At 51.6% G+C, this 25,964-nt stretch overlaps 1 protein-coding gene across 2 annotated transcripts; it reads left to right on the top strand.

Moving 5' to 3' along the window:
* The first annotated feature begins 3,941 nt into the window (after positions 1 to 3,941).
* On the top strand, positions 3,942 to 25,021 carry MEOX1 (mesenchyme homeobox 1). 2 transcript variants are annotated; one of them, XM_009190749.4, is made up of 3 exons: positions 3,942 to 4,825; positions 21,748 to 21,893; positions 23,385 to 25,021. In XM_009190749.4, the coding sequence occupies exons 1-3, from the start codon at positions 4,357 to 4,359 to the stop codon at positions 23,505 to 23,507; spliced, it is 738 nt and encodes a 245-aa protein (XP_009189013.2). In that variant the 5' UTR covers positions 3,942 to 4,356; the 3' UTR covers positions 23,508 to 25,021. The 2 variants fall into 2 exon arrangements, with proteins under 2 accessions (XP_009189013.2, XP_003913188.2); XM_003913139.5 differs by having other exon boundaries at positions 21,748 to 21,920.
* Positions 25,022 to 25,964: the final 943 nt, after the last annotated feature.

Here is a 25,964-nt window from a genome sequence, read left to right as displayed (position 1 = left end):
CCGAGTTTACGCCATTCTCCTGCCTCAGCCTCCCGAGTAGCTGGGACTACAGGCGCCCGCCACCTCACCTGGCTAGTTTTTTGTATTTTTTAGTAGATACGGGGTTTCATCATGTTAGCCAGGATGGTCTCGATCTCCTGACCTCGTGATCCACCCGTCTCGGCCTCCCAAAGTGCTGGGATTACAGGCTTGAGCCACTGCACCCGGCCAAGGTCACACCTTGAACCTATGTCTTCTGCCTCCAGGTCCAGGGCCCTTCCCGGACCCCCTGCCTCTCCAAGCACAGGTGGGTGGGGTGGCCACGAACAGAAGCAGCCCTGTCCCTCCAAGTACACGCCTGCCTGCCACACACAATGGAGGACATTCCACAAGTTCCGAGTGATGGCTCAGGTGTGGCCAAGCTGAAAGCCCTCCTGGGCGCCCCCACGCTCCTGGGGGACCTCCTCGTGACTCACACTTTTCCTCTTCCTCCCCTTATTCTCCCCCACAACAATCAGAAACCGGGGTCCCCTCCCTTCCTGAAAACAGGGTTCTCCTCGCGAGGCCACAGGGCTTTTTCCACACACAGCTCCTTCCATCCATCTCTGTCTCTGGCCCTGCGGGGCCTTGACAGGGAAATGCTGACTTTGAGGAGGTTAAAGGTGCTGGTGCCCGGCCTTCATCTAACAAATGGGTTGCCGTGAGGGGAGGAACTGTTGTTGTTTTTTCCTGGCCTCAGAAGAGGGGCCTGTCAGGAAGATGTAGCGGCCAGCAGGCCCCCGGCCGCGCCCTCGAGGTGGCTGACAGACGCCACCAGCTGCCGGGGGCTCCGGGGTGCCAGGGGCCTATGTTCTCAGGGCAAAGCACCCCACCGCGTCCCCTCCCCATGGCCCTCCTGACCTTTCCGCCCACCCCGCCATGACCCAGGGCCCACCCCATCCGGGGCAAAGGGCCAGGCACTGGGCCTCCCTGCCATGAGGTCCCTGGGCCAGATGCAGAGGCGGAGCAGGAATCCGGTTACAGCCTGCGGCCGGCCCAGGGGAAGGTTTTCCTAGGGAAGCTGACAAGCCAGATCTTCCTCCCAGCCTCCCACAGATTCCTTCCAGAACCCCCACAGCACAGAGTGCCCCCCCACCCAAGGACCTCACAAGGCTGTTTCTGTAGAATTTCCTTAGAACTCCCCATTCCCAGGTTCACCCTTTGGGATCATGGAGGTTAACCAGAAATAGATGTGCCAGGAAGGGAGCCACATTTGTCCATTACTTACTCTGCCTTCTGCATAAAGGATTTCTTTCTTTTTTTCTTTTCTTTTTCTTTTTTTTTGAGACAGCATCTCACTCTGTCACCCAGGCTGGAGTGCAGTTGTGCAATCTCGGCTTACCACAACCTCCGCTTCCCAGGCTCAAGCAATTCTCCTGCCCTCAGCCTCCCGGGTAGCTGGGATTACAGGCGTGTGCCACCACACCCGACTAATTTTTGTATTTCTATTAGAGACAGGGTTTCACCACGTTGGCCAGGCTGGTCTTGAACTCCTGACCTCAAACGATCTGCCCGCCTCGGCCTCCCAAAGTGCTGGGGTTATAGGCCTGAGCCACTGCACCTGGCCTACATAAAGGATTTCATTGAAAATTTACAAATGTCTGTGGGCTGGGCTGCCTGGATTTGAATCCTGGGTCCTCCGCTTCCCTGCTGTGTGACCTTGTGCAGGTTACACAGTCTCTCTGTGCACTGGAGTCTTCTGAAAAACCGAACTGATGAGAATGACTCTTGCCTCAGAAGGCTTTTGTGGGAATCCATGGGGGTAAAAATGTGTAAGGTGCGAAGTGCTTTACACAGATCCCACTCTGACTGTCATCTCAGATGAGGAAACAGAAATTCAGAGAGATGGCCGGGTGCAGTGGCTCACTCTTGGAATCCCAGCACTTTGGGAGGCCAGGGCAGGTGGATCACGAGGTCAGGAGATTGAGACTATCCTGGCTAACACGGTGAAATCCCGTCTCTACTAAAAAATACAAAAAATTAGCCGGGCGTGGTGGCGGGCGCCTGTAGTCCCAGTTACTCGGGAGGCTGAGGCAGGAGAATGGCGTGAACCCGGGAGGCGGAGCTTGCAGTGAGCCCAGATCATGCCACTGCACTCTAGCCTGGGCGACAGTGAGACTCCGTCTCAAAAAAAAAAAAAAAAAAAAAACCAGAGAGCTAAGGTGACTTGTTCCAGGGCACACAGCCAGGAAGTGGCAGACCTGGGGTTTGAACTCAGACCCGTCTCACCTCAAACCCCATGTCTCTTCCTCTGCATCTGGCCTGCTCCAGACTGAACAGCAGGACACCTGAGGCCAAATGCTGATTGTACCATTTCTTAGCTGTGAGAGTCTGGGCAGCCCAGTCATCCATCTGAACCTCAGTTTTGTCATCTGCAAAACGGATCTTACCCATCCTAGGAAAGTTGTAAGGCTCAGAGAATTGTGTGTGCCACAGCTAAGCCCTGGGCAAAGCAGAGAGATGAGTCTGGTTGGCAGCTATGACCCCATCCCCTTTACTGGACTACAACAACCTGATCACTTGTTTCAGAAGATGGCACATCTTTTCATATGCACACCCCTCCCCATCTTTTACAGCTGTTCCTGGTCCCGGGATGTGTATCTGACTGGAGTTTCTATATTAAAGGCAAGTCGTGGCTTCATTCCACATCCCTGGGTGCCCTTCCACTCTTCCTAGGAGCATCTCCTGCACCTACCCCCCAGGGCCCCACCTCCAGGGTGCAGAGCTAAGACCCAGGGGCCCCTCCTCAGGGAACCCTGGCCGTCTTCGGAAGCAGCCAGCAGAGACGCTGCTGTTAAGGTCCATGCCTGTTTCTGCTCCAATCCTGCTGCCCTGGGTTGTGGCAATAACCAGTGGGGAAGGAGTTCTGGCCCCTGGGTGTTAGGAATGTTGTCCTCCAAGAAATTGCATTAACCCTCTGAGAGACCAGCAGGGCGCAGCCATGAGGAAGACTGATTGGGCATCGAGATGGCACTTGGGCTGGCTGCCCTGTGATGTGCACCAGCCCGGAGACCCACGTGCCTGCTTGCCAAAGAGGCTCCTCTGGGGAATGAGGAGCCCCTGATTCCTATTTCCCTGCCCCAAATTCCTCGGAAGCCTCCGCCTCTAAGGGTTGAGAAAGGGAAGCAGGTGGGTGGAGGTGAAGGGGGCAGGGAGCAGGTGGGAGGAGACCCGAAGAAACTTCAAGGACCTTATTTAAGAGCCTTGCCATTGCTGTGAAGAAAAATGACTTGAAACCTCTCTAGAGAAGACTGTGGCTAATTGGCATGTAAGTTGGAGGTTAAAGAGCGGAAGGAAGAATCTGATTGTTTTTTTAAGTTACTGAGAAAGTGAGAATGTCACTCTGGGCAGAGAGAAATTCTTTTTTTCTAGAGTGTGCCTTTCTTTATACTACAGACCATAGTGGGCCGCTGAGACTTGCAAAAAAGATTTCTTTTAATCCACCTTCCTTTTTCGCAGGCAGCAGTAGAAGGGCCTTTAAATCAAATGCAATCACCAAGCTTGTCTCTTGCTTTTATTCCTCACTTCACTCCCTGGAATTTGGCATTTGATGGATTCTGGATCTGACTTAAGGCTTTTTCTAAATCCAAGACTTGGGGAATTTTGTTAACAGTGCAATAAAAATAACTTCATAGTGTTACAGGAGGCACATTAAAGACGGTGTGTGTGTGTGTATGTGTGTGTGCGCGCGCGCGCGCGCGAGTGCTGCTTTCTTTAAAATAAAAAAAAAAATACAGACAATGTTTCTTTAAAAGTCTCCATCTGCAAATCCCATTAGATGTGCATATAAGGTTTCTGATGATTAATAGTTGCCTGCTAGGGTTTTGGTTGGAGGGGATCTTGTGTGTGCGGGTTAACCCCTCCCTCTCCTCTCTCACATTTCACTTCAGAAATTTGTCACTCTCTCCCCACCGCAGGATTTAAAGTGTGTCCCAGCAGCCCTGGTCCAGCCCTCTGCAGGCATTTGCTCTGGGCTCCAGGACGAGCTCCTCCTCAGCTGGTGCTTCTGGGTTGGGACAGTGAAAATGTTTAGTGTCACTGGCGACAAATACACGTACAGGGGACCCCAGTAGGCAGGCTGGTGCATTGGAGGGGCAGGAGCAAGCCCAATATAGGTGTGTGCACACACATAGGAGTAGCTGGCCACATGTGTGTGTACTTTAAGGAGAGACTTTAGTTTTTTGTTTTTTGTTTTTTTTTTGGTTCCTGGGGTAAATTTTCTGTTGAACATTTTTCCCTCCTATTTAATTTTTTTTTTTTTGCATTTTTAAAAATTTGAACATAAAAAGTATAAAGAATCAAATCTTTGAAAGGACTGAGGCGTGCAGCGGACAGCAGATGGATCCCCCGGCCAGCAGCTGCATGAGGAGCCTCCAGCCCCCAGCCCCTGTCTGGGGCTGCCTTCGAAACCCCCACTCAGAAGGCAATGGGGCCTCAGGGCTACCCCACTACCCGCCCACCCCGTTCTCCTTCCACCAGAAACCAGACTTCCCGGCGACAGCGACGGCAGCGTACCCCGACTTCTCAGCCTCCTGCCTGGCGGCCACCCCACACAGCCTGCCTCAGGAGGAGCGAGTCTTCACTGAGCAGCACCCTGCTTTCCCACAGTCCCCCAACTGGCACTTCCCTGTCTCAGAGGCCCGGCGCAGGCCCAACTCAGGCCTGGCAGGGGGTTCCAAGGAAATGGGGACCAGCAGCCTGGGCCTGGTGGACACCACAGGAGGCCCAGGCGAGGACTACGGGGTGTTTGGGAGCACTGCCAATGAGACAGAGAAGAAATCATCCAGGCGGAGAAAGGAGAGTTCAGGTAGGTGGCTCAGGAGCAGCTGATCATTCCTTTACTGTGTGACCTTGGGGAAGTTACTCACCCTCTCTGTGCCTAGGTGCTCTGTCCATGAATTTCTGTCTAGCCTATCCAAATGCAGGAGACTGGACCAGTTACCTTTGGGGTTTCTTCCACTGAGAGTTCTAGGATTCTCTGGTGATGGGGACCGTGTCTGTGTCCCAGCGCTCCTGGGCCCCAGGAAGGGTGTCCCAGCGAGAGAATGAAACAGGATCCGCAAGGATTTGGAGGACACGTGAAATGGATCCTCTGGGTGCAGACTGGCGAGGGCTGGTGAGGGGCTTTCCTGCATCAGGCTGCCATTGAGTCATGCTCCTCCCCACCATGCTTTGGCCAGCCCCAAGTGGTGCTAGAGCCACAGGGCTCGTTTCCCAGGGAAGTCAGCTGAGATTAAGGCTCTGAGAGCTAAGACTGAAGCTGGGACCCTGGGTGGCCACCCACAGCCAAGACCCTATGTGTCCAGGAGCCTAGAGGCAGAGAAGCAGGCCTGCAGCTGGATAGGAGAGTCCAGGGGTGAGGGGGAGATGGAGGACTGAGGTTTGGGGTATCACCCTGTGGAGCTGGGCCATGTCCAGGCCAAGGGGACAACTTAGCATGCTGAGATCTGGCTGAGCCCCCGGAAAGGCAGCCCCGCAAGGAACTGTGAGGGATGGGCAGCCTCCAGGAGAGTCAGGCAGCCAAGGGAGTCCGTGCTGGAGTCCCAGAGGCTGGAGGATGAGGTTGGCCTATTTGTTAAGATTCCAGCTAAAACCCTTCTCTTCCCCAGGGTGGGGACCTGCTGTTTCCTCACCTCCCCACCAGGCCCTCCCTGGTTTCTCACACTGCCTGTTCACCTTTTGTCTGGCTCCTCGTCCCGGCCTTGTTCGGAACAGGGCAGTGCCCAAGCCTCCTGCCCGCACTGCCCTGTTTTCCTCCTGACAGCTGCCCTCAGGGGCACGCCTGTCTGTCGGAGCCTGTAGACGACCTTCCCATGGGGCTAAGAAGGACAGGCCAGAAAAGAAGGGCACCAATGAACAGGTGGGAATGCTTTGTGCTTTGCTTTATCAGCACAGCTTTCCCGAGTTTCTGCTCTTAGCCAAGCCCAGGAATGCTCTGGGTGAATAAAGGGGTCTTACCCAGAAAAGCTCAAGCTGAGAGGAAGAAGAGGCCGGCAGAGGTGTGTCAGCAGTGGGATGTGCCCTGATGGGGAGGCTTAAGGTGCCATGGGATACCGACGTCAGCTTTTTTGAGTCCCACGGGTTTGGGAGATAGGGACAGCAGGTTTTATTAGTATCTCGATTCTCTCAATCTGCAAAATGAAAGACTGAAAGTTTGTGAGAACACAGAAAGAATGGGGTCAAAATAGAGTGAGCAGCTCATCTCCATTTGCCCAGGACTTTTCCAGTTTTAGCACTGAAAATCCTGTGTCCTGGGAAACCCCACGGTCCCAGGCAAACAGGAGAATTGGTCACTCTAGAAGTGAGCTCAAACCCCAGGCTTCAGGCCCCCGATGTCACACCCTTCAGTAGATTTCCAACGCAATCCTCATTTTGAAATGATGTTTGGTTTCCCTGCTTGAAGAAGCCCCTCAGTGAGCTCACAATGGGTAATAGGAACCCTAGCAGCCCTTGTGGCTGCTAAATAGAAGGGCCCTTTAAACCTCCAGCCAGTTAGATCCCCATCCCGCAAACTAACTCATCCTACCCCACGTAGGAAATGTGCTAAGGATGAGAAGGGACTCTCAGCGACTTGACTCTGAGCTGGGTTGAAGAGCTTTCCCCTTGGTGGCGGCACCCGGCACCGTGGCTCCTTCCTCTCTGCCACTTTCCAGGGAACTGAGAGCCAAGGGCATTGAAAAGGGATAGCTAAGCCAAGAGCCTGCTGGGCTCAGGCAGAATCTTCCAGCATTCCGAGTCTCAGCAAAACCCAAATGCACCAGCTCTCTTTTTGGCAAGTGACCGATGGCCCTGCAATGCAGAGAGAGCATTCACGCTAAGCAGCTGGCCACCCAGGAGTACAGGGACACCCTCTGCTGAACGGCCTGCACACTTCAGAGTCAGACTTTGGTGGAGGGAGGTTCCCATCCGCAGAGGCCCTGGGCTTCCCTAAGGGTCCCCTCGGGAGCACCAGTAGCAGGTGAGGCAGGGCCCAGAGAGCTGACTCTCACTCATCCCTCTGTGATTCCAGACAAACTCGCTGTTCAGCATGGAAATCTTTATTGCTCAGATGCTTGAGTCCTCCTTTGGAATTTAACTGAAGGGGAGGAAGGAGGCAAGAAATATCAGCTTCATAAGAGCCCAAAGAAGGGGGAAAGCGACCCAAGGCTCACAACCTACTCCAGGAATTTGGAATTTAGCTCAGAAAAGGCAAACCCACAGAGAGCTCCCCACCCAACCCTACCAATCCTGAGTCTGTAATCGGATCCTCTCTCTAAAATTGTGATATTTTGTTCATTATCAATTTTTGGCATTAATTTTGATTTTTACAAATATTGCCTTAAAATACATTTTGTTGTTGTTGAGATGGAGTCTCCATCTAACTCCCAGGCTGGAGTGTAGTGGTATAATCTCAGCTCATTGCAACCTCTGCCTCCTGGGTTCAAGCGATTCTCCTGCCTCAGCTTCCTGAGTAGCTGGGATTACAGGCGTGTGCCACCACTCCCGGCTAATTTTTGCATTTTTAGTAGAGTCAGGGTTTCACCATGTTGGTCAGGATGGTCTTCAACTCCTGAGCTCGTGATCAGCCCGCCTCAGCCTCTTAAAGTGCTGGGATTACAGGCATGAGCTACCGAGCCCAGCCTGCCTTAAAATATTATTGTTCTTGATTACAGAGGGTTTGGGAGTGCCCTTGCATTTGGGCCTCCCCAAGTCCAGGCTGAGTGGTCCCTGGAAGGTTAACTATCATTGATCAGAAACGTGTTTTCCATAGTTCTTCCTGGCCAGACAGACAGGCTACAGTGTCATCACGGCAACTTTTGGCTGCATGACTTTGGAAAAGTTCTTAACTTCTTCCAGCCTTTGTTTCCCTAGCTGTAAAATGGGAATATAGTAGTGGCACCTTCCATAGAGAGTCTCTCTGTGAAGGTTAGATGCAGTGATCCATGAGATTAACTCTGTGCCTGGCACATAGTGAGAGTTCAATAAATAGCAGCTATGAATGGTATTAGGCCCATATTTCCTGAACCAGCCTTCAGAAGATAAGGTCTGACAAATATTTCTATATTTATGGGGATGGTGGAATTGAATATTTCAATTGTGCTGTCTCAGAAATTCCTGAGTCTAGGGAACTTCTGGCAATCATTTTGGTCCAGTTGTCATCAGGAGCATGGAGCTCAGAGACCTGCTGGAGAGGTTGTGGGGTGAGTTGGGCCTGGCAAATGCACCCCGTATTGAGAGGCTGAGAAGCCCCCAGAAATGGAAAGTTTGTTGCAAAAGGAATGTTCTCTGCTCTTCCTTCCTCCTCTGCCATCTCCTTCAACTGCTCCCTGCTCACTCCCAGTGGAATCTGGAGCTGATCTACTCAAAGAAATTATCAAGAAAGCAAGGGTTGGCCTGGCACAGTGGCTCACGCCTGAAATCCCAGCACTTTGGGAGGCTGAGCTGGGCGGATCACCTGAGGCCAGGAGTTCAAGACCGGCCTGGCCAACATGGTGAAACCCCGTTCCTACTAAAAATACAAAAGAAAAAAGAAAAAATTAGCCAGGCGTGGTGGCAGGCACCTGTAATCCCAGCTACTTGGGAGGCTGAGGCAGGAGAATAGCTTGAACTCAGGAGGTGGAGGTTGCAGTGAGCAGAGATCATGCCACTGCACTTCATTCAGCTTGGGTGACAGGGCGGGACTCCATCTCAAAAAAAAAAAAAAAAGAAAGAAAGCAGGGTCCCTGGCCCTTGGCACTTCCCCACCCTGGAGACAAGCATGGTGTTATCTTACCCAAACCACTCCCAGCCCTAGGCCAATGGGGGTTAAAGACCCCTGCTGGCAGGGACAGCTGGGAGGCCACTGTTGTTTTCCCCCAAACTGTCCTTGCTACTGTGGTTGTCTTTAATTTATGGGAATGAGGGATTTTGCAGTGGTTTCCTGATGGGGTTCAAGGGAAGGTTGCATGTGATTAGAGTGGCTGCAGGTGAATCCGATCGCCCGCCTGGGAAAGCTGTGGTGCTAGAACTCAGCACTGATCCCTCCTGCTCTCACGTCCTCACTCTGCTGAGACGTGCCTTTAATCAGACGTGATTGGTCTCATCCTTCTTCAGCTCCAACACGTGTGCTCCCAGAGCTGTCCTGCCCCAATTTCTCTTTGCAAGACCTGCTCTCTGCCTGCCCCTGCCCAACCACAAATTTGCCTAAGGTATAAAACTCCACAAATAGGCCTCTCTCTCCTCTTCCCTCCTGATGCCGCTTTAGAGGCCACCTCCCCACCCCAGTTCCCCTCCACTACCCCTGCCACGAAGCCACACCAGGGGACTGACCTTGCAAACACATCCTGCATTTTCTTCCCCGTCTCTGACTGTGCTCTGGTGGTTTCTCCTTGCTTAGAGTACCCTCCCCTTCCCCATACTTCTGCCTGTTGAAATCCTACTTAAAAATCACCAGCTCAAAAACAACCCCTTACAATAATATTTTTATCCTTCTTTTTCAAATATTTATAGCCACACTTGTATATAACATGGTATCAAAGAAAGCTACAGTTAAGAAGTTTCAAAGTCTATAGAGTCTGTGTTGATTTTCTCACTTTAGCTTGCAGTTGTTTCATAAAGCAACTCTTCTGAGGTTTCTTACCGGGGACATCTTATATTTGAAATCTCCTTTTTAAAAAATCGTGGTCAAATATACATAATATAAAAGTTACCGTCTTAACAGTTTTTAAGTGACACAGTACAGTAGTTGTGCAATCAATTTCTAGAACTTTTAATCTTGTAAAACTGAAACTCTATATCCATTAAACAACGCCCCTTTTCCCTTCCCCCACCCCCTAGCAATCACCATTCTATTTTCTGTTTCTAAGCATTTGACTATTTCAGATACCTTATATAAGTGAAATCATGCAATATTTGTCATTTTTGTGACTGGCTGATTTCACTTGGCATAATGTCCTCAAGTTTCATCCAGGTTGTAGCAAGTGACAGGATTTTCTTCTTCTTTTTTTTTTTTTTAAGAAAGATGGGGCCGGGCGCGGTGGCTCAAGCCTGTAATCCCAGCACTTTGGGAGGCCGAGACGGGAGGATCACGAGGTCAGGAGATCGAGACCATCCTGGCTAACATGGTGAAACCCCGTCTCTATTAAGAAATACAAAAAACTAGCCGGGCGAGGTGGCGGGCGCCTGTAGTCCCAGCTACTTGGGAGGCTGAGGCAGGAGAATGGCGTGAACCCGGGAGGCGGAGCTTGCAGTGAGCTGAGATCCGGCCACTGCACTCCAGCCTGGGTGACAGAGCGAGACTCCGTCTCAAAAAAAAAAAAAAAAAGAAAGGTGGGGCCTTGCTATGCTGCCCAGGCAGGTGATCAACTCTGGGCTTCTAGCAATCCTCCCACCATGGCCTCCCAAAGTGTTGGAATTATAGGTGTGAGCCACCACGCCTGACCTCCTCCTTTCTGAAGACAATAGCATTCCATTGTATGGATATACCAAATTTCTTCCTTCTTTCCTTCTTTCTTTCTTTCTTTCTTCTTTTTGAAACGGAGTCTCACTCCGTTTCAAATGGATAATTTCTTTATCCATTCATCTGTTGATGAACATTTAGGTTGCTTCCACCTCTTGGCAATTGTGAATAATGCTGCAATGAACATGAGTATGCAAATACCTCCTGGAGAGTGTACTTTCTTTCTCTTTCTTTTTCTGAGACCGAGTCTCGCTCTATTGCCCAGGCTGGAGTGCAGTGGCGTGATCTCAGCTCACTGCAACCTCCGCCTCCCGTGTTCAAGTGATTCTCCTGCCTCAGCCTCCTGGGTAGCTGGGACTACAGGCGCCTGCCACCACGTCTGGCTAATTTTTTGTATTTTTAGTAGAGACGGGGTTTCACCGTGTTACCCAGGATGGTCTTAATCTCCTGACCTCATGATCCACTGACCTCAGCCTCCCAAAGTGCTGGGATTACAGGCGTGAGCCACCGCGCCCAGCCTTTCTTTTTTTTTGAGACGGAGTCTTGCTGTCGCTCCAGCTAGAGTGCAATGGCGCACAATCACGGCTTACTGCAACGTCTGCCTCCTGGGTTCAAGTGATTCTCTTGCCACAGCCTCCCAAGCAGCTGGGATTACAGGCGTGCACCACCATGCCTGGCTAATTTTTGTATTTTTAGTAGAGAGGGGTTTTACCAGGCTGGTCTCAAACTCCTGACCTCAGGAGATCTGCCCACCTTGGCCTCCCAAAGTGCTGGGATTACAGGTATGGGCCCCTAATCTCCTCTTCTTATAAGGACATCAGGCAGATTGGATTGGGACCCACCCCAACAGCCTCATTTTAACTTAATCCCCTCTTTAAAGGCCCTATGTCCAAATACAGACACACTCTAAGGTACTGGGGTTAGGGCTTCAACATAGGAATTGGGGAGGGAAGCACAATTCAGTCCATACAGGGACTGTATGGGGACAGGAACAAGGGACAAGGTTCAAGCTGTGGCACAGACCTTTCAGTTGAAAACCCCCTTAGTGAAAGCAGTACCTCAGATGTGTGCCCAACCCCAGAGCTTTCCTAGCTCAGGGTCCTGTCGGCTGGTAGAGATTTTCCACTGAGACAGGAAGTTGTTTCTAGCCACAAGCAGATCCCTGAATTCCTATCTTACACCAACAAGAACAGACATAAAAAGTGGAGGCAGTTGGCCAGGCACGGTGGCTCACACCTGTAATCCCAGCACTTTGGGAGGCCGAGGTGGAAGGATCACGAGCTCAAGAGATCAAAACCATCCTGGCCAAAATGGTGAAACCCTGTCTCTACTAAAAATACAAAAATTAGCTGGTCATGGTGGCATGTGCCTGTAGTCCCAGCTACTTGGGAGGCTGAGGCAGGAGAATCACTTGAACCTGGGAGGTGGAGGTTGCAGTGAGCCGGGATCACGCCATTGCACTCCAGCCTGGGTGACAGAGCCAGACTCCATCTCAAAAAAGAAAAAAAACTTGGAGGCAGTTTTAGGAGTGAATCTCTAAAGAAGGGGGCTGTTTGACAGAGGAAGGGAGAAAAGAGGCAAATGGGGCCAGGTGTGGTGGCTCACGCCTGTAATCCCGGCTCTTTGGGAGGCTGAGGTGGGTGGATCACTTGAGGTTCAGGAGTTTGAGACCCGCCTGGCCAACATGGTGAAACTCTGTCTCTACTGAAAATACAAAAATTAGCCGGGCATGGTGGCTCACACCTGTAGTCCCAGCTACTCAGGAGGCTGAGGCAGGAGAATGGAGTAAACCTGGGAGGCGGAGCTTGCAGTGAGCCGAGATCACACTTCTGCACTCCAGCCTGGGCGACAGAGTGAGACTCGGTCTCAAAAAAAAAAAAAAAAAAGAAAAGAAAAGAATGCAATGGTAGAGATGAGAATGAAATAAATGAACAACCCCAATAAGTGTCACCTGGGTCACCAGAGTGATGCCAAGTCCCATACAAGTGACCTCATGCCCACGCTCACCCCCTTGCTGGGCCACACGGCACAGTAATAGGAGGAAGGGTGGTCAGAGACTAAGGTCAAGTGCATTAACCAGGTAGCCCTGGTTCAGGTCCCTGATCCACAACTTCCTGGCTGTGTGGACGTGGGTAAATCCTAACCCTCCCTGAGTCCCAGTCTCCTCTGAGGAATGAGGATAGCAGTACCTACTTCATAAGGTAGGTGGCTGTGGGACTAAATGACATCAGAGATACAGAGTCCACAGCCAACACTTGGTAACCCCTAGGTCCAGTTTTCCCAAACCTGCAAATGAGCACTCCTCTCTCTTTAAAGTCCTCCCCTGATGCTAGCTGGCTGCACCAGGTTTCCCACGTTCAAAGACAGGCCAGAGTGTCCCGAGCTCTGCTGGAGTCTTTGCCCCCTGCCGTCAGTCGGGCCTGCCTGATACTGATGATGCTACTGGCCTAGGGTTGTGGCAGTGCTGGGTGGGGTGTGGTTTGAAGGGTGCACAGCTGCAGCAGCCCCTCTTGTCCCGAGTCCATATCCAGAACCCCCAGTGAGGAAGAAGTCTTATGGTCCAGAGTGGCCAGCGTGGGAGGGGAGACAGCAATTCCACAGTCAGCCAGTATCCCTCTAGGCATCCCCGGCCTCCTGGTTAGAGCTCCTGACCTCCTCTTCTGACAAGCAAAGAAAGCTCAGAGCCCAAAGCAGGACTCAGGCCTTGGCCACCATCTGAACTCAGAGGCTCCAGCACAAATCCCATGCCTGGGCTTGCTCAGGCCCCTGATCAGGTACAGTCGGAAGCTCTGGAGAAAGTCCATTTCTGCTGAGGCAGCAGAATCCTGACCAACATCGAAAAGGGAAAGGTCCAGTGAGCCCGTGAGCTGTAAGAAGGTCAGCCCAGGAGTTGCCTCAGCTCTGCTCTGCCACTCTCCCATGCTAGGGACTCAGGAGTCCTGCCTACTCACCTATTTCTCTGGCTTGAATAAATCAGCGGCACTTGGGCCCAGGGAGGGGGCATAATTCAGAATCCTTTCTGCCTGAGAGGCAGGACTCACAGCCCCTGCAGACCTCCAGAACTGGACCTTTTCCCCAACTCCCTCTCTGCCCATAACTTGGGCTTCTCACCCAGTTTGGTTCGCTGGCCTCTGGCCAGGACCCACCCCCATCCTTTTCAGGTTTTTTTTTTTTTTTTTTCGCATGCAAAGGTAGAGGAACAGTGTGAGCAGTGGGCCTGGGTCTCAAGCCCACACTTCCTTTGGTGACAGCTGAGGGTGACATATGGAACTTATAAACATAAACAAAACCCAGAACTACCGATGCCTCTCCCCATCCCCTCTTGAAACCCTCACCAACCCACCCCACCTGGGACTCTCAGCAAAGACTATAGCACCAGGGTTTTTTTGCTTTTTTTTTTTTTTTCTTTTTCTGACGGAGTCTCACTCTGTCACCCAGGCTGGAGTGCAGTGGCGCGATCTTGGCTCACTACAAGCTCTGCCTCCTGGGTTCATGCCATTCTCCTGCCTCAGCCTCCCAAGTAGCTGGGACTACAGGCACCCGCCACCACGCCCGGCGAATTTTTTGTATTTTTAGTGGCGACGAGGTTTCATCATATTAGCCAGGATGGTCTGGACTCCTGACTTCATGATCCATCCGCCTCAGCCTCCCGAAGTGCTGGGATTACAGGCGTGAGCCACCGCGCCCAGCCAGCGTTAGGCATTTTCATTCCAGAAGAACCTGCCTCTCTCCCATGAAACATCCCCTGAATTCCCTGGCCCCACTCCTGGGCTCCTCAGAGAGGCTGGGAGCCCTGCCCATGTCTCTTTAGGCATCTGCAGGAGAGGAAAAGGGCCTGGACACTGGGGTGGGGCAGGGCTCAGTGAGAGAGTCAGGCCAACCCCAGGAAGCCAGGGAGATCCTGGATGTGAACATCCAACCAGTCTTGGGCTGGCTCCATCCAAGTCTTGTCTATTTCCATGGGCTTTGACTGCTCCTTCTGAGGTTGAAAGTAGGAGAGCTTACGAGGACATCAAAGTGTCTATGCTGTGACAGTGCAGGAAGCTACAGACACCATTTTCAGAGGATTTGCCAAGGTTTCACCTACTGATGTCATGCTTCAAATATTCCCTTCTTCTTCCCTCTCTGGGGAGTCCCAGGGAGACAGATCTGAACCCAGACCCAGACAATGCCCCTAGGATAGGCACAGCTTCCATACTCATCCTCTCCCGAGGGCAGTGTGACACGAGGCTATAGCCCTAGACTGGTCTCAGGGGCCTTGGGCAAGTCATTTAGTCTCTGAGTCTTAATTGCTCGTATGTTCAATGGGCTCATGTGTACCTTACCTACCTAATGGAATAATTAAGAGGATACAATAGGAGACAGCCCAATAGGGTGGAAACAGCTTCCTATCAAGAAAATCTGAGTTCTAGGCCCAATTCTGCCCCTAACTTGCTGTGTATCCTTACATGAGTTCCTTACCTTCTCTAGGCTCACCTATAAAATGAAAAGGTGACATTGATCATCTCTAAGTCCCTCCCACCTCTACTTTCTATGATTCTGTAGTATCTGTGAAAGCCTAAAAGAAGTTCTCTTTGGAGGAAAGAAATCCCTTGTCAACTGCACAGTGCTATTTGAATATGAGGCATTTGGCCTCTTGTCTGGTTTGGATATGAATTTATGTAAATTGGTGCCCTCAGAGTTGGACTGTAGAGTACAGAACTCCAGAAAGGCATGTTCCAGTGGGTCTGTCTGAACCTCCCCGTAGCTCTGATAAAGCTGTCTGCTCACTTTAGGAAGGCCTGCCAAATGTGGCAGCTACGTATGAAATAATTTGCCCTGGATGGTGTGGAAGCTCATGGTGGAAACCACAATCACACATACACTGTTTGCATTTCTCTGGGCAGTTGACTGTTCCCTCACAGCCCTGCTCCAGCAGAGGGTGAGGGTCATGCAGGGGCTGGGGCAGGGCAGTTCCTCCCTAACCACAGAGGCAGCCCACTGAGGGCCAGCATCCTCCCTCCGTAATCCTGGAAGAGGCAGCTGTGGCCCCCAAGAGAGAAGCAGTGCGGGAGGAGTGATGTGAATTGCCATGTGACACATCTAGGTGTTGTGCCTGGAATCATGGGACTCCGAAGGCTGCAGCAATAGTGGCCTAGGCTGGGTGCAGTGGCTCATGCCTGTCATCTCAGCACTCTGGGAGGCTGAGGCGGGTGGATCACCTGAGGTCAAGAGTTCAAGACCAGCCTGGCCAACATGGCGAAACTCCATCTCTACTAAAAATACAAAAATTACCCTGGCATGGTGGCAGGCGCCCATAATCCCAGCTACTCTGGAGGCTGAGGCAGGAGAATCGCTTGAACCCAGGAGGTAGAAGTTGTGGTGAGCCGAGATCATGCCATTGTACTCCAGCCTAGGTGACCAGAGTGAGACTCAGCGAAAGAAGAAAGAAGAAAGAAGAAGAAGGAAGAAGAAAAGAAAAGAAGAAGAAGAAGAAGGAAGAAGCAGCAGCAGCAGCTGAAAGGCCAGACATTTAAAAGATAACCCTTTCACACAGGTCTGGAGATGTGGTGCCTTAAGGAGCATAGTGCTCTAACTCTGCCCATGAGTCATCTCAGATATAATCTCCAGTAGAACTCCTTCTGATGGTTCTCGTGAACAGAGCTTCAATGACATGCCAGGCACTGCGCTAGGTGTTAACGCCTGCTATCCAGCTCATGTTACTTCTCAGCCTGATAAGCACAGCAGGTGTAGCTATTCTTGCTTTGCAAATGAGGAAATTGAAGCTCCAGGAACCTAAAGGACTTGCCCAAGGTCCAAAAGCTCTTCCTCAGTGCCTCACTCACCTACGAGTGCTAAGGCCCAGGTTCACCAACAGGTCCTCTAACACTTCTGCATATATAACTTCCCTCCACACAGCTCGAAGCAGGGCGAGAGAAACGGCCCAGCAGAGCCCTGATTGTTGAGCCACGGGAAGGCTGGGGAGGGCTTTGGGACAGAGCATACAGTAAGACCTCAAATCTGACTGAAGGGAGGAACTAGGAGCTGAGACAAGAATATGTGAAGTTGGAAGAGCCTCAGACTTCATCAAGGCTAGGGGTTCCCAACAGAAGAGAGAGTAGGGAGTGTAGGGCATCAGGGCTTATGTCCTGGGAAGGAACTCTGACACCAGCTCCCTGGCAGAAATAGAATCCAGTCCAATCCCATACTTCTACACATGGGGAAACTGAGGCCTACAGAGGCGAGGAAGGCTCCCTAACAAAGCTGTACTATCCTACTATCCTGGGAACAGACCATCCTGGGAAGCATGAGTTACTTTCCTTCTTTTTTTTTTTTTTTTTTTTTTGAGACGGAGTCTCACTCTATTGCCCAGGCTGGAGTGTAGTGGCACGATCTCGGCTCACTGCAAGCTCCGCCTCCCAGGTTCATGCCATTCTCCTTCCTCAGCCTCCTGAGTAGCTGGGACTACAGGCGCCCACCGCCATGCCCAGCTAATTTTTTGTATTTTTAGTAGAGACGGCGTTTCACCGTGTTAGCCAGGATGGTCTCTATCTCCTGACCTTGTGATCCGCCCGCCTCAGCCTCCCAAAGTGCTGGGATTACAAGCGTGAGCCACCACACCTGGCCTAGCAAGAGTTACTTTCATGTGGCAGGTTGCACAGGAACTGTGCCCATGAGCAGGGTGACCGAACAGCTCCTAGAAACAGCATGCAAGTGCTCTTAGTGTTTCCATCTTGATGAATATGTTGCAATTTGTAATACTGTTGCAGAACAGAGAGAGCCATAACTTTCACTTCAACTTTCATAGCTTGCTTCCCATACTTCTGGTCCCTTCATCATTTCCAACAGTGGTGAACGTTGATCCCACTCTGGGAAGCTGACAAGGGACAACCGCTCTCCCAGAGCCAATATCCATCCCACCCACCATTAGTAGGTATTGCCCCCAGGTTCACACAGGGGGTTAGCTGAGACCCTCAGTTCCCGCCCTGACTGCTGCTTCCTGTTTCCTCTGCCCCAGAGGCTAAATCAGGACAATGACAGACAGGAGAGGTGGCCAGGGATGGGGCATAGCTTGGCTGGCAATGGTCAGCTGCCCTGCCCACACAACCAGGCCAAGACCAACTCCAAAAGGGTCCTCTCCTGCTTTTCCCTTTTCTCTCTAGGGAGGACTATGTGCAGAACTAGGGCGGGGAAAGTTGTTTTGGGGGACACCATGAGGCACCTGTACACACCTAAGCAGGCCTTGGAGAGTAGGTATGGGTAGCAAATCGGATAGTGCCCCCAGGACCTCTGGAAGTGGTGACAAGCCAAGCAGCCATGGTCCAGCTCCAGGCCCCCACCTGGGCCAGCTAGCCAGGAGACAGTGGAGAGCCTTGCCTCTAATCAGACAGATCTGGGTTCAAATCTCCCTTCTGTCACCTAAAAGCTGCCAGGCACACTGGGCAAGTTCCTGGGCCTGTCTGAGGCTGCCTCCTCTGTATAACAGGATGATTTAGCAAATACTTAGCAAGTACTTTTTCCTCTTCTCTCTAGGAGAATTATGTGCAGAACTGGTGGGGGCAGGGTGGGGGGGCAGTTGTGCCAGATACAGAAGCAACTATGGCTAGATGCTAGAATGAGAAAAAGTGTTTCCCTGGGAGACAGCTATTAATCAAATTATCACACAAACCCAGGTAAGAGTACTAAAGGGTGGTAAGAACAGTATTCACTCATAGGCTGCCCTGTGGTGAGGTTAAAGCTGCGGATGCCTCTGGGCACACTCAGAAGCCTTCAAGAAGCGCAGCTGTTTCTATCCCAGCCCTTCAGTGTCATCTCGTGGAACTGATAAATTGGAGAATATATTTGTCCAGCATTTTTAGATTTTTTTTTTTCTTTTTTGAGAGGGAGTTTTGTTCTTGTTGCCCAGACTGGAGAGCAATGGCGCAATCTGGGCTCAATGCAACCTCCGGTTTCCAGGTTCTAGCGATTCTCCTGCCTCTGCCTCCCGAGTAGCTGGGATTACAGGCATGCGCCACCACGCTGGGCTAATTTTTTTGTTTGTTTGTATTTTTAGTAGAGACGGTGTTTCTCCGTGTTGGTCAGGCTGGTCGCCAACTCCCGACCTCAGGTGATCCACCCACCTCGGCTTCCCAAAATGCTGGGATTAGAGGCGTGAGCCACCGCGCGTGGCTCTTTTTTGTATTTTTAGTAGAGACAGGGGTTTCACCATGTTGCCCAGGCTGGTCTTGAACTCCTGACCTCAGGTGATCCGCCTGCCTTGGCCTCCTAAAGTGCTGGGATTACAGGCGTGAGCCGCCACTTTTCAACTTTAATAGCATTCTGCACACACATATTAACGCGTTCAGTCTTCCAATAACCCTAGGAGGTAGGTGAAATTGTTTTCCTCAATTTCTTAATGAGGAGACCGACACCCAGAGAGGTTAAGTGATTTCCTCAGTCTCCAGCAAGGAGATTCAGGATTCAAGCCTCTGAGCAAGTCCTCTGGGCCATCCACTCCCCGCAACCGTGGAAAGGAAGGGCTGGGAAACACTGAGCCTCGGGACAGGAGGAGATTGGGAAACCAGTCCCCGACCGCGCCCGTCGTCTAAGCCCGGGTTTCCTGCCTCTCTCCGGGCCCGAGGGCCGGGCTGTGCTACAGGAAGCCCGTCATCCGCTTGTGAACGACCCTCCCGGGCCTGCTGCCAGGAGGGGGCGCGGGACTGGCGGCGGCCAAGGCCGGGGGGCTCCTCGGGGACCCCGGCCCGGGGCTGCGCGTCCTTCCCTCCAGCCCACGCTCCCGCTTCCGGAGAGGTCTGGACCTGCCTTCTCCGGCCTGGAGCTAGAGGCCGCCGGGCAGGCAGCCCGCGCCGGGAACTCGGCCCCCTGCCCTGCTTCCCGGGCGCGCCCCGCGGGCGGCCAACCCGGTTCGGACGCGGACCCCCGGGCCAGGGCGCCACGACACCCCTGACCCGGGCACCGGGACTATCAGGCCCCTCCCCCGCTTTCTCGGGTTCCCGGAACGGCGGCACCCACTCCCCTTCCATCCCTCGGCGGGGGCCGGGGACGCGCAACGCGAGGTGGGCCGGGCCAAGTTCCCGAATCACTTTACCGCGCGCGTACTGCTAGAGAGCCGCCCAGCCCGAGGCAGACGGGCGCGGAGGCGGAGGACGCGGAAACTGAAATACAAAGGGATTGAGTGGAAAGCAATAGAGGGAGGTGCTGGGAGGGGAACCAGCTAGGCTCAAAGCTCCAAAGCGGATCGCCGGGTTAATGTGGGGTTTCTGCCTCGCCACCCACTCCCAATGCGGCTGCTTAGCCGACTGCGTAGGCGGCTTCTCTGCATTACACTAGCTGGTCTGAATTCCCCAGCCCAGCCGCCCAGGTAGCTTAGACCCGGCCTCTGAAAACACCGGATCCCTCCTTCCAACACTCCTCGCCAGCAAGGCAGAGATGGGTCTTTCAGGGAGCAGGAAGTTGGGGCGCAGGTTTCGGTAAAGCACCTCACTCGGAGCCACGGTCTCCGTGTCTAAAATGACAATGGGCCGGGCGCGGTGACTTACGCCTGTAATCCCAGCATTTTGGGAGGCCGAGGTGGGCGGATCACGAGGTCAGGAGATAGACAGCATCCTGGCTAACACAGTGCCCCGTCTCTACTAAAAATACAAAAAAAAAAAAAAAAAAAGCCGGGCGTGGTGGCAAGCACTTGTAGTCCCAGCTACTCGGGAGGCTGAGGCAGGAGTATGACGTGAACCCGGGAGGCGGAGCTTGCAGTGAGCCGAGCGAGACTCCGTCTCAAAAACAAAAGAAAAAGGAGGACAATGAAGCGAACGACTTTTAAATGTTAAAGCCGCGCACGCATGGCTCCTGTAGCCATTCCCTGGCCATGTGGCATACATCGCGAGTTAACTGTGTAGGTGTGTGGTCTTCTTCCCACCTCCTCTCCACCCACCACCTCCATTCATTAAAGTGAAGGTAGAGCTGCCTCCCACCCGTCTGCTCAAGAGATAACCATGCAACCCCTTTTATTTGTTCAGGACTTTATCGTTTGTAAGCCCTTCCTATATATATATATATATATATTTTTTTTTTTTTTTTTTCTTTTTCCCAAGACGGAGCCTTGCTCTGTCGCTCAGGCTGGAGTGCAATGACGTGATCTCGGCTCACTGCAGCCTCCGCCTCCTGGGTTCAAGCGATTCTCCTGCCTCAGCCTCCCAAGAAGCTGGGATTACAGGCGCGTGCCACCATGCCCAGCTAACTTTTTGTGTTTTTAGTAGAGACGGGGTTTCACCATGTTGACCAGGCTGGTCTCGAACTCCTGACCTCGTGATCCTCCCACCTTGGCCTCCCAAAGTGCTAGGATTACAGGTGTGAGCCACCGCGCCTGGCCCCTACATATTTTTCATTTGAACAATATGTGTATGTCAAATCGCCTGAATTTGATTCTTGTCTCCCACACCCCCTGGCTGAATAAACTTGGACAATTTGCTTAACTTCTCTGTGTTCATTTTCTGGTCCATAAAGTGAGACTAATACTAGAACCACTTGGTTGGGCTATTGAGGATTAAGAGGCTAATATATGTCAGGTACAGCACCTGGCACAGAGTGTGTTCCCTGACCCTGTTGGCAGTTATGACTGAGCCCCACTGAATCTAACATGCAACCTCCTTCAGAGGGGTCCAGATGGTTTTCCAGATTTGGCCCTCTGGGGCAGATTCTGATTCGGTAGGTAGGTATGGGGCAGGCCTGAGATCCTTCAGATCTGAACAGCTCCCTGGTGCTGCTGATGCTGCTGGCACCCAGGCACTCCTTTGAGTGATGAGGTCTTAGAGCAGCGGACTTGAACAGCACCAGAGGCATCTGGAGGGTTTGCAAAAATAGACTGCTGAGCGCCATCCCCAGAGTTTCTGACTTAGTAGGTCTGGAGTGAGACTAGGATTTGCATTCCTAACAATCTCTCAAGTAATGCTGATGCTGCTGATCTGAGGACCATAGTTTGAGGCTTTGTTTTAGAGCATCTCACCCCTCAAGCCTATGACCACAAGTAATGTCATACTGGGGGGTGGGCTGGGGAGTAGAGATCATTAAACAGCCAAGAGTAGCTTCTTGTGCTTTGGGAATAAAAGAAAGTTCCGGGAGGAGGGGCGGGGGACAGCCAAAAAAAAAAAAAAAAACCTTCCCAGTTCTAATATGGGTAAGACACCAGAAGGAATAAAAAGGACAGTGTAGCTTTTTTCTCAGCATCCTGTAAAATTAAGGGAGACTGGGAAAGACTGCCTAGTTGCTCAAGGGCAAAAGAAAGGGAATGGAATCTCCTTCAGCCCATGTCTTCCTGTTTTGGGGTCCTCTCTCCCCAGACAACCAAGAGAACAGAGGGAAGCCGGAGGGCAGCAGCAAGGCCCGCAAGGAGAGGACGGCCTTCACCAAGGAGCAGCTGCGAGAGCTGGAGGCGGAATTTGCCCATCATAACTACCTGACTCGGCTCCGCAGATACGAGATCGCGGTAAACCTTGACCTCTCTGAGCGCCAGGTGCGCCCCCAGCGGCCCCTCCTCTTGTTTGCTCTCCCATCTCCCTCCCTTCCCTCCTTTCCCACCACCACTCCCTTCACCTTCTTTTTCTTCCTCCAGCCAGTCCAGTGGTTTTCAACTGTGGCCATACCTGAGAATAGCCTGGGGAGTTTTGGGTTTTTTTGTTTTTTGTTGTTTGTCTTTTGAGACGGAGTCTCGCTCTGTCACCCAGGCTGGAGTGCAGTGGTGCGTTCTCAGCTCACTGTAACCTCCACCTCCTGGCTTCAAGAAATTCTCCTGCCTTAGCCTCCTGAGTAGCTGGGACTACTGGCATGCGCCATCACGCCTGGCTAATTTTTGTCTTCTTTTTTAGTAGAGGCGGGGTTTCACAATGTTGACCAGGATGGTCTCAAACTCCTGACCTCAGGTGATCCGCCCTCCTCCGCCTCCTAAAGTGCTGGGATTACAGGCGTGAGCCACCATGCCCAACCCCTGGGGAGATTTTAATGGTGCTGATGTCTGGGCTCTACCCCTGGGGATGATTTTAATTGGCCTGGGATGGGATACAGGCCTCAGAATTTTTCAAAGGCCCCCTAGGTGATTCTCATATGCAGCTAGGTTGGGAGCTCTGGTCTGGCTATTCCCAAACTTGAGTATATGTTGGAATCCTCTAAGGCACTTGTTCAAAATATGGATTCCGGAGGTCTGGAGAGAGATTTTACCATAATGAGTGGGCCTGAGAATCTGTATTTCTAGTACGTTCTCTAGGCGATCTGGATATGCAGCTGGTTCCTGGGCACACTTTGAGAAAAACTTCCCTGGCCCTTTGTTTTGGACTTTCCCTTCAGCCACCCCACACCCCCACACCCAGGCTCTGATATGGAATAATAGTAATAATAACAGTAATATTTGATAGCAGATTTCAGTTGATAGAGCGCTCTGCTAGAGGGCTGGATTTTGAATCAGAAGACTTAGATTCAAGTCCTGCCTCTATCACTTCTTCTAGCCCTGGGACCTCTGGGTCTCTATCTGTAAAATGGGATCATAATCCTGCAGGTAATACTCAAGCTCAGATGAGAAAATGTGCTGACCAGAGCTATCTAAACCAAACAGTTCTCTATAAATGTGCCTAAGGATAAGGCTGATGACCTCTGCTCCCAGACCCTTGGGGAATGGAGGTAGGGTGCAGGGGGACCTGGCACAGGCGGGGCAGGGCACGTGAAGAGGGTGGGGCCAGTGCAGAGTGTTTTTAGAACATGTTCCCCTGTCTGGGGCTTTATCCCAAGACACAAGACAGACCTCTGGACAGATTGGTGTGTCCTCTCTTTGGTCTTAGTTCCTGGGGCGTTTGAGGGAGTAGAGAGTGGTAAGTGATGGTTTCAAGCTGGGGTCCCTGGAGTTACACCCTGGCTAGCCTGAGCATTGACATGGGGAGGAGGTCACACCAGTCCTGGAGTGTCCAGGCTCCTTTGCTTCCTCCCCTAGGTCAAAGTGTGGTTCCAGAACCGAAGGATGAAGTGGAAGCGTGTGAAGGGAGGTCAGCCCATCTCCCCCAATGGGCAGGACCCCGAGGATGGGGACTCTGCAGCCTCTCCAAGTTCAGAGTGAGATTCTGCGTGGAGGAAAAATGACTAAGGACTGAGCCCCCTACCCAACTACCCCCACCCCAATGCCACCTTTACCCTCTTCCTTCCCCAGCCGGGGCAGCCTCTCCACATCTTTCACTGACTCTTGGATATGAAACTCCCCAGCATTCCTGGGAGTCTTAGAGTTGTCCAGGAAGTTCTATCCAACCTCTTAGCAGCCTCTTCCCTAGGGCCTTTGCTCCCACACTCTCATGGAATCAGACAGAGATCCTACCAGGCCGGATGAATCTGGAAACAGCTTCAGAGACACTGCTTCTCAGGGTCTCTTGGCTGCCACCCATGCCTCCTCCTACTGCCGTTCTCCTGTGTCAGCCAGGCCTCCTTCTGGTCTGGACACCACCTGGCCTGGTGGGAGAGACGCTTTGGAACCAGCTGGCGACTCGGATAGTAAATGCTTCAAAAGGAAGGAAATGATGGAGACACACGCCCTTGCCCACCTTCCTCTATGGGCTGTACATCTGAGGCTTTGGGGCCCCTTAGTTGTCCCCAAACCCCAAGAAAAATCAGAATGTGGAGAATCAAGGACAGCAACTCAGCTGCTGCAAGCCAGAAACCCATCCCTATCTCCAAATTTGTTGGCTAAGTGGGGACACTTATAAGCACTGACTAGAGAAGACAGAAAAATAGCCTCATGTAGGTTTCTGTGTCCCCATATAGGCCCGTCCACACAGGCTTGACTGGGTGGACAAGAATGAACCCATGACAGCACCTGCTGCTTCAAAATCAAAATCAATTTAGGGATATAGCAGGGGCTGTTGGGCTGTGCTCCAGAGAAAAGGAGCAGCTACTCCCTTTAAATCCACGATTTGTGGATTGAAAACCTCTCCAGATGCCCAGTTGCTGGGCTGAACAACTATGGGCTGGAAACAACGTAGACTCTGGAAAGTGTCCCCTACATTCTGGAGGGGAGGGGAGATAATAAGGAGGGCTCGGATGAGGGCCTGGAGATGCGGAACCCTGGCGTAGAAGGTTCTCTAGCTACAGTGTCCTGTGACTGCAAAAGGGGACGAGAAAATCCCTCTTCCTCCATGGCATGGATTTAAGCTCTTGCTGTGTGTTCTACAAATGCTGTTATTGTGGGAGGAAATGCTAGGTTTTTGTGTGTGGACTGCCCAGACCTCAGCCAGGTCTTCTGGAGATGCCACTTGAGGACTGCTGGCCAAAGAGCATGAGGGACTGAAGCCCTGGCTGCCTCAGCGCTCTGTCTCCCAACACCAGCTGGTGTTGCAGAGGGAGGTCAACGCGAGTTTGGATCTCTTGTACGCAGATGTAATCATTCACATGTAACCCCACCTCTCCACCCCAAAAAGGGCAAGAGCTGTGGAAAATGATTGCCAAATGAGATGGCTGGTTAGAGCATGATTTTTTTCTAAAGCATACTTCATATATTTTCTTAAGATTACATCAAACTAATTGTGCAAGGTCAATTCACTTTGTAAGAAAACTCTTGGAGAAATAAAATCAATAAAAAGCAAAGTTCCCAGGCCTTTTTCTTTGCAGAGCGAACAACCACAGCTCTTGTGTGCAACCTTCTGATTGACCAGGCATTATCTAGAAACAGAAGCGGCAAAGAAATGAGAATCCTAGACCGACTGCTCCCTTTAGTTTTTTTTCAAAGGTAGGTACCAAATATAATTGTTGCCCCCAAATTTTTTTTTTCTCATGCAAATGCATGGTCTTCATTTCTCATTGTAAAAGTTTAGCTTTCAGTTTCCCTAAACTATGACCTATCAAATAGTCAATGTTTTGTAAAGAAAACATTGTTAATAGAGTAATCTTGACCACAAAGTAACCATTCCGAATGTTTAAATTCAAAGTTTGGAGATTTTATTTTTCAAGGTAGAAAAGTGTATATTAATAGTAGTAAAAAATGACATAAGAAAAAATATCCCATATTCTCTGTCTTTTTTTTTTTTTTTTTTTGAGACAGAGTTTCGCTCTTGTTGCCCAGGCCGGGACGCAATGTCACCATCTTGGCTCACTGCAACCTCCACCTCCTGGGTTCAAGTGATTCTCCTGCCTCAGCCTCCTGAGTAGCTAGAATTACAGGCACGTAAAGCCATCAGCAGCTAATTTTTTGTATTTTTAGTAGAGATGGGGTTTCTCCATGCTGGCCAATCTGGTCTCCAGCTCCTGACCTCAGTTGATCCACCTGCATCTGCGTCCCAAAGTGCTGGGATTATAGGCATGAGCCACCACACCTGGCCTCTATGTCCTTTTTTTCTTTTCTTTTCTTTTTTTGAGACGGAGTCTCACTCTGTCGCCCGGGTTGGAATGTAGTGCCATCTCGGCTCACTGTCACTGCAAGCTCTGCCTCAGCCTCCTGAGTAGCTGGGACTACAGGTGCCCGCCACCATGCCTGGCTAATTTTTTTGTATTTTTAGTAGAGACTGGGTTTCGCCGTGTTAGCCAGGATGGT

Source organism: Papio anubis, chromosome 17 (genome assembly GCF_008728515.1).
Source record: "Papio anubis isolate 15944 chromosome 17, Panubis1.0, whole genome shotgun sequence".
Classification (NCBI taxonomy): Eukaryota; Metazoa; Chordata; class Mammalia; order Primates; family Cercopithecidae; genus Papio; species Papio anubis.
This window is presented reverse-complemented; position numbering and strand designations above follow the sequence as displayed.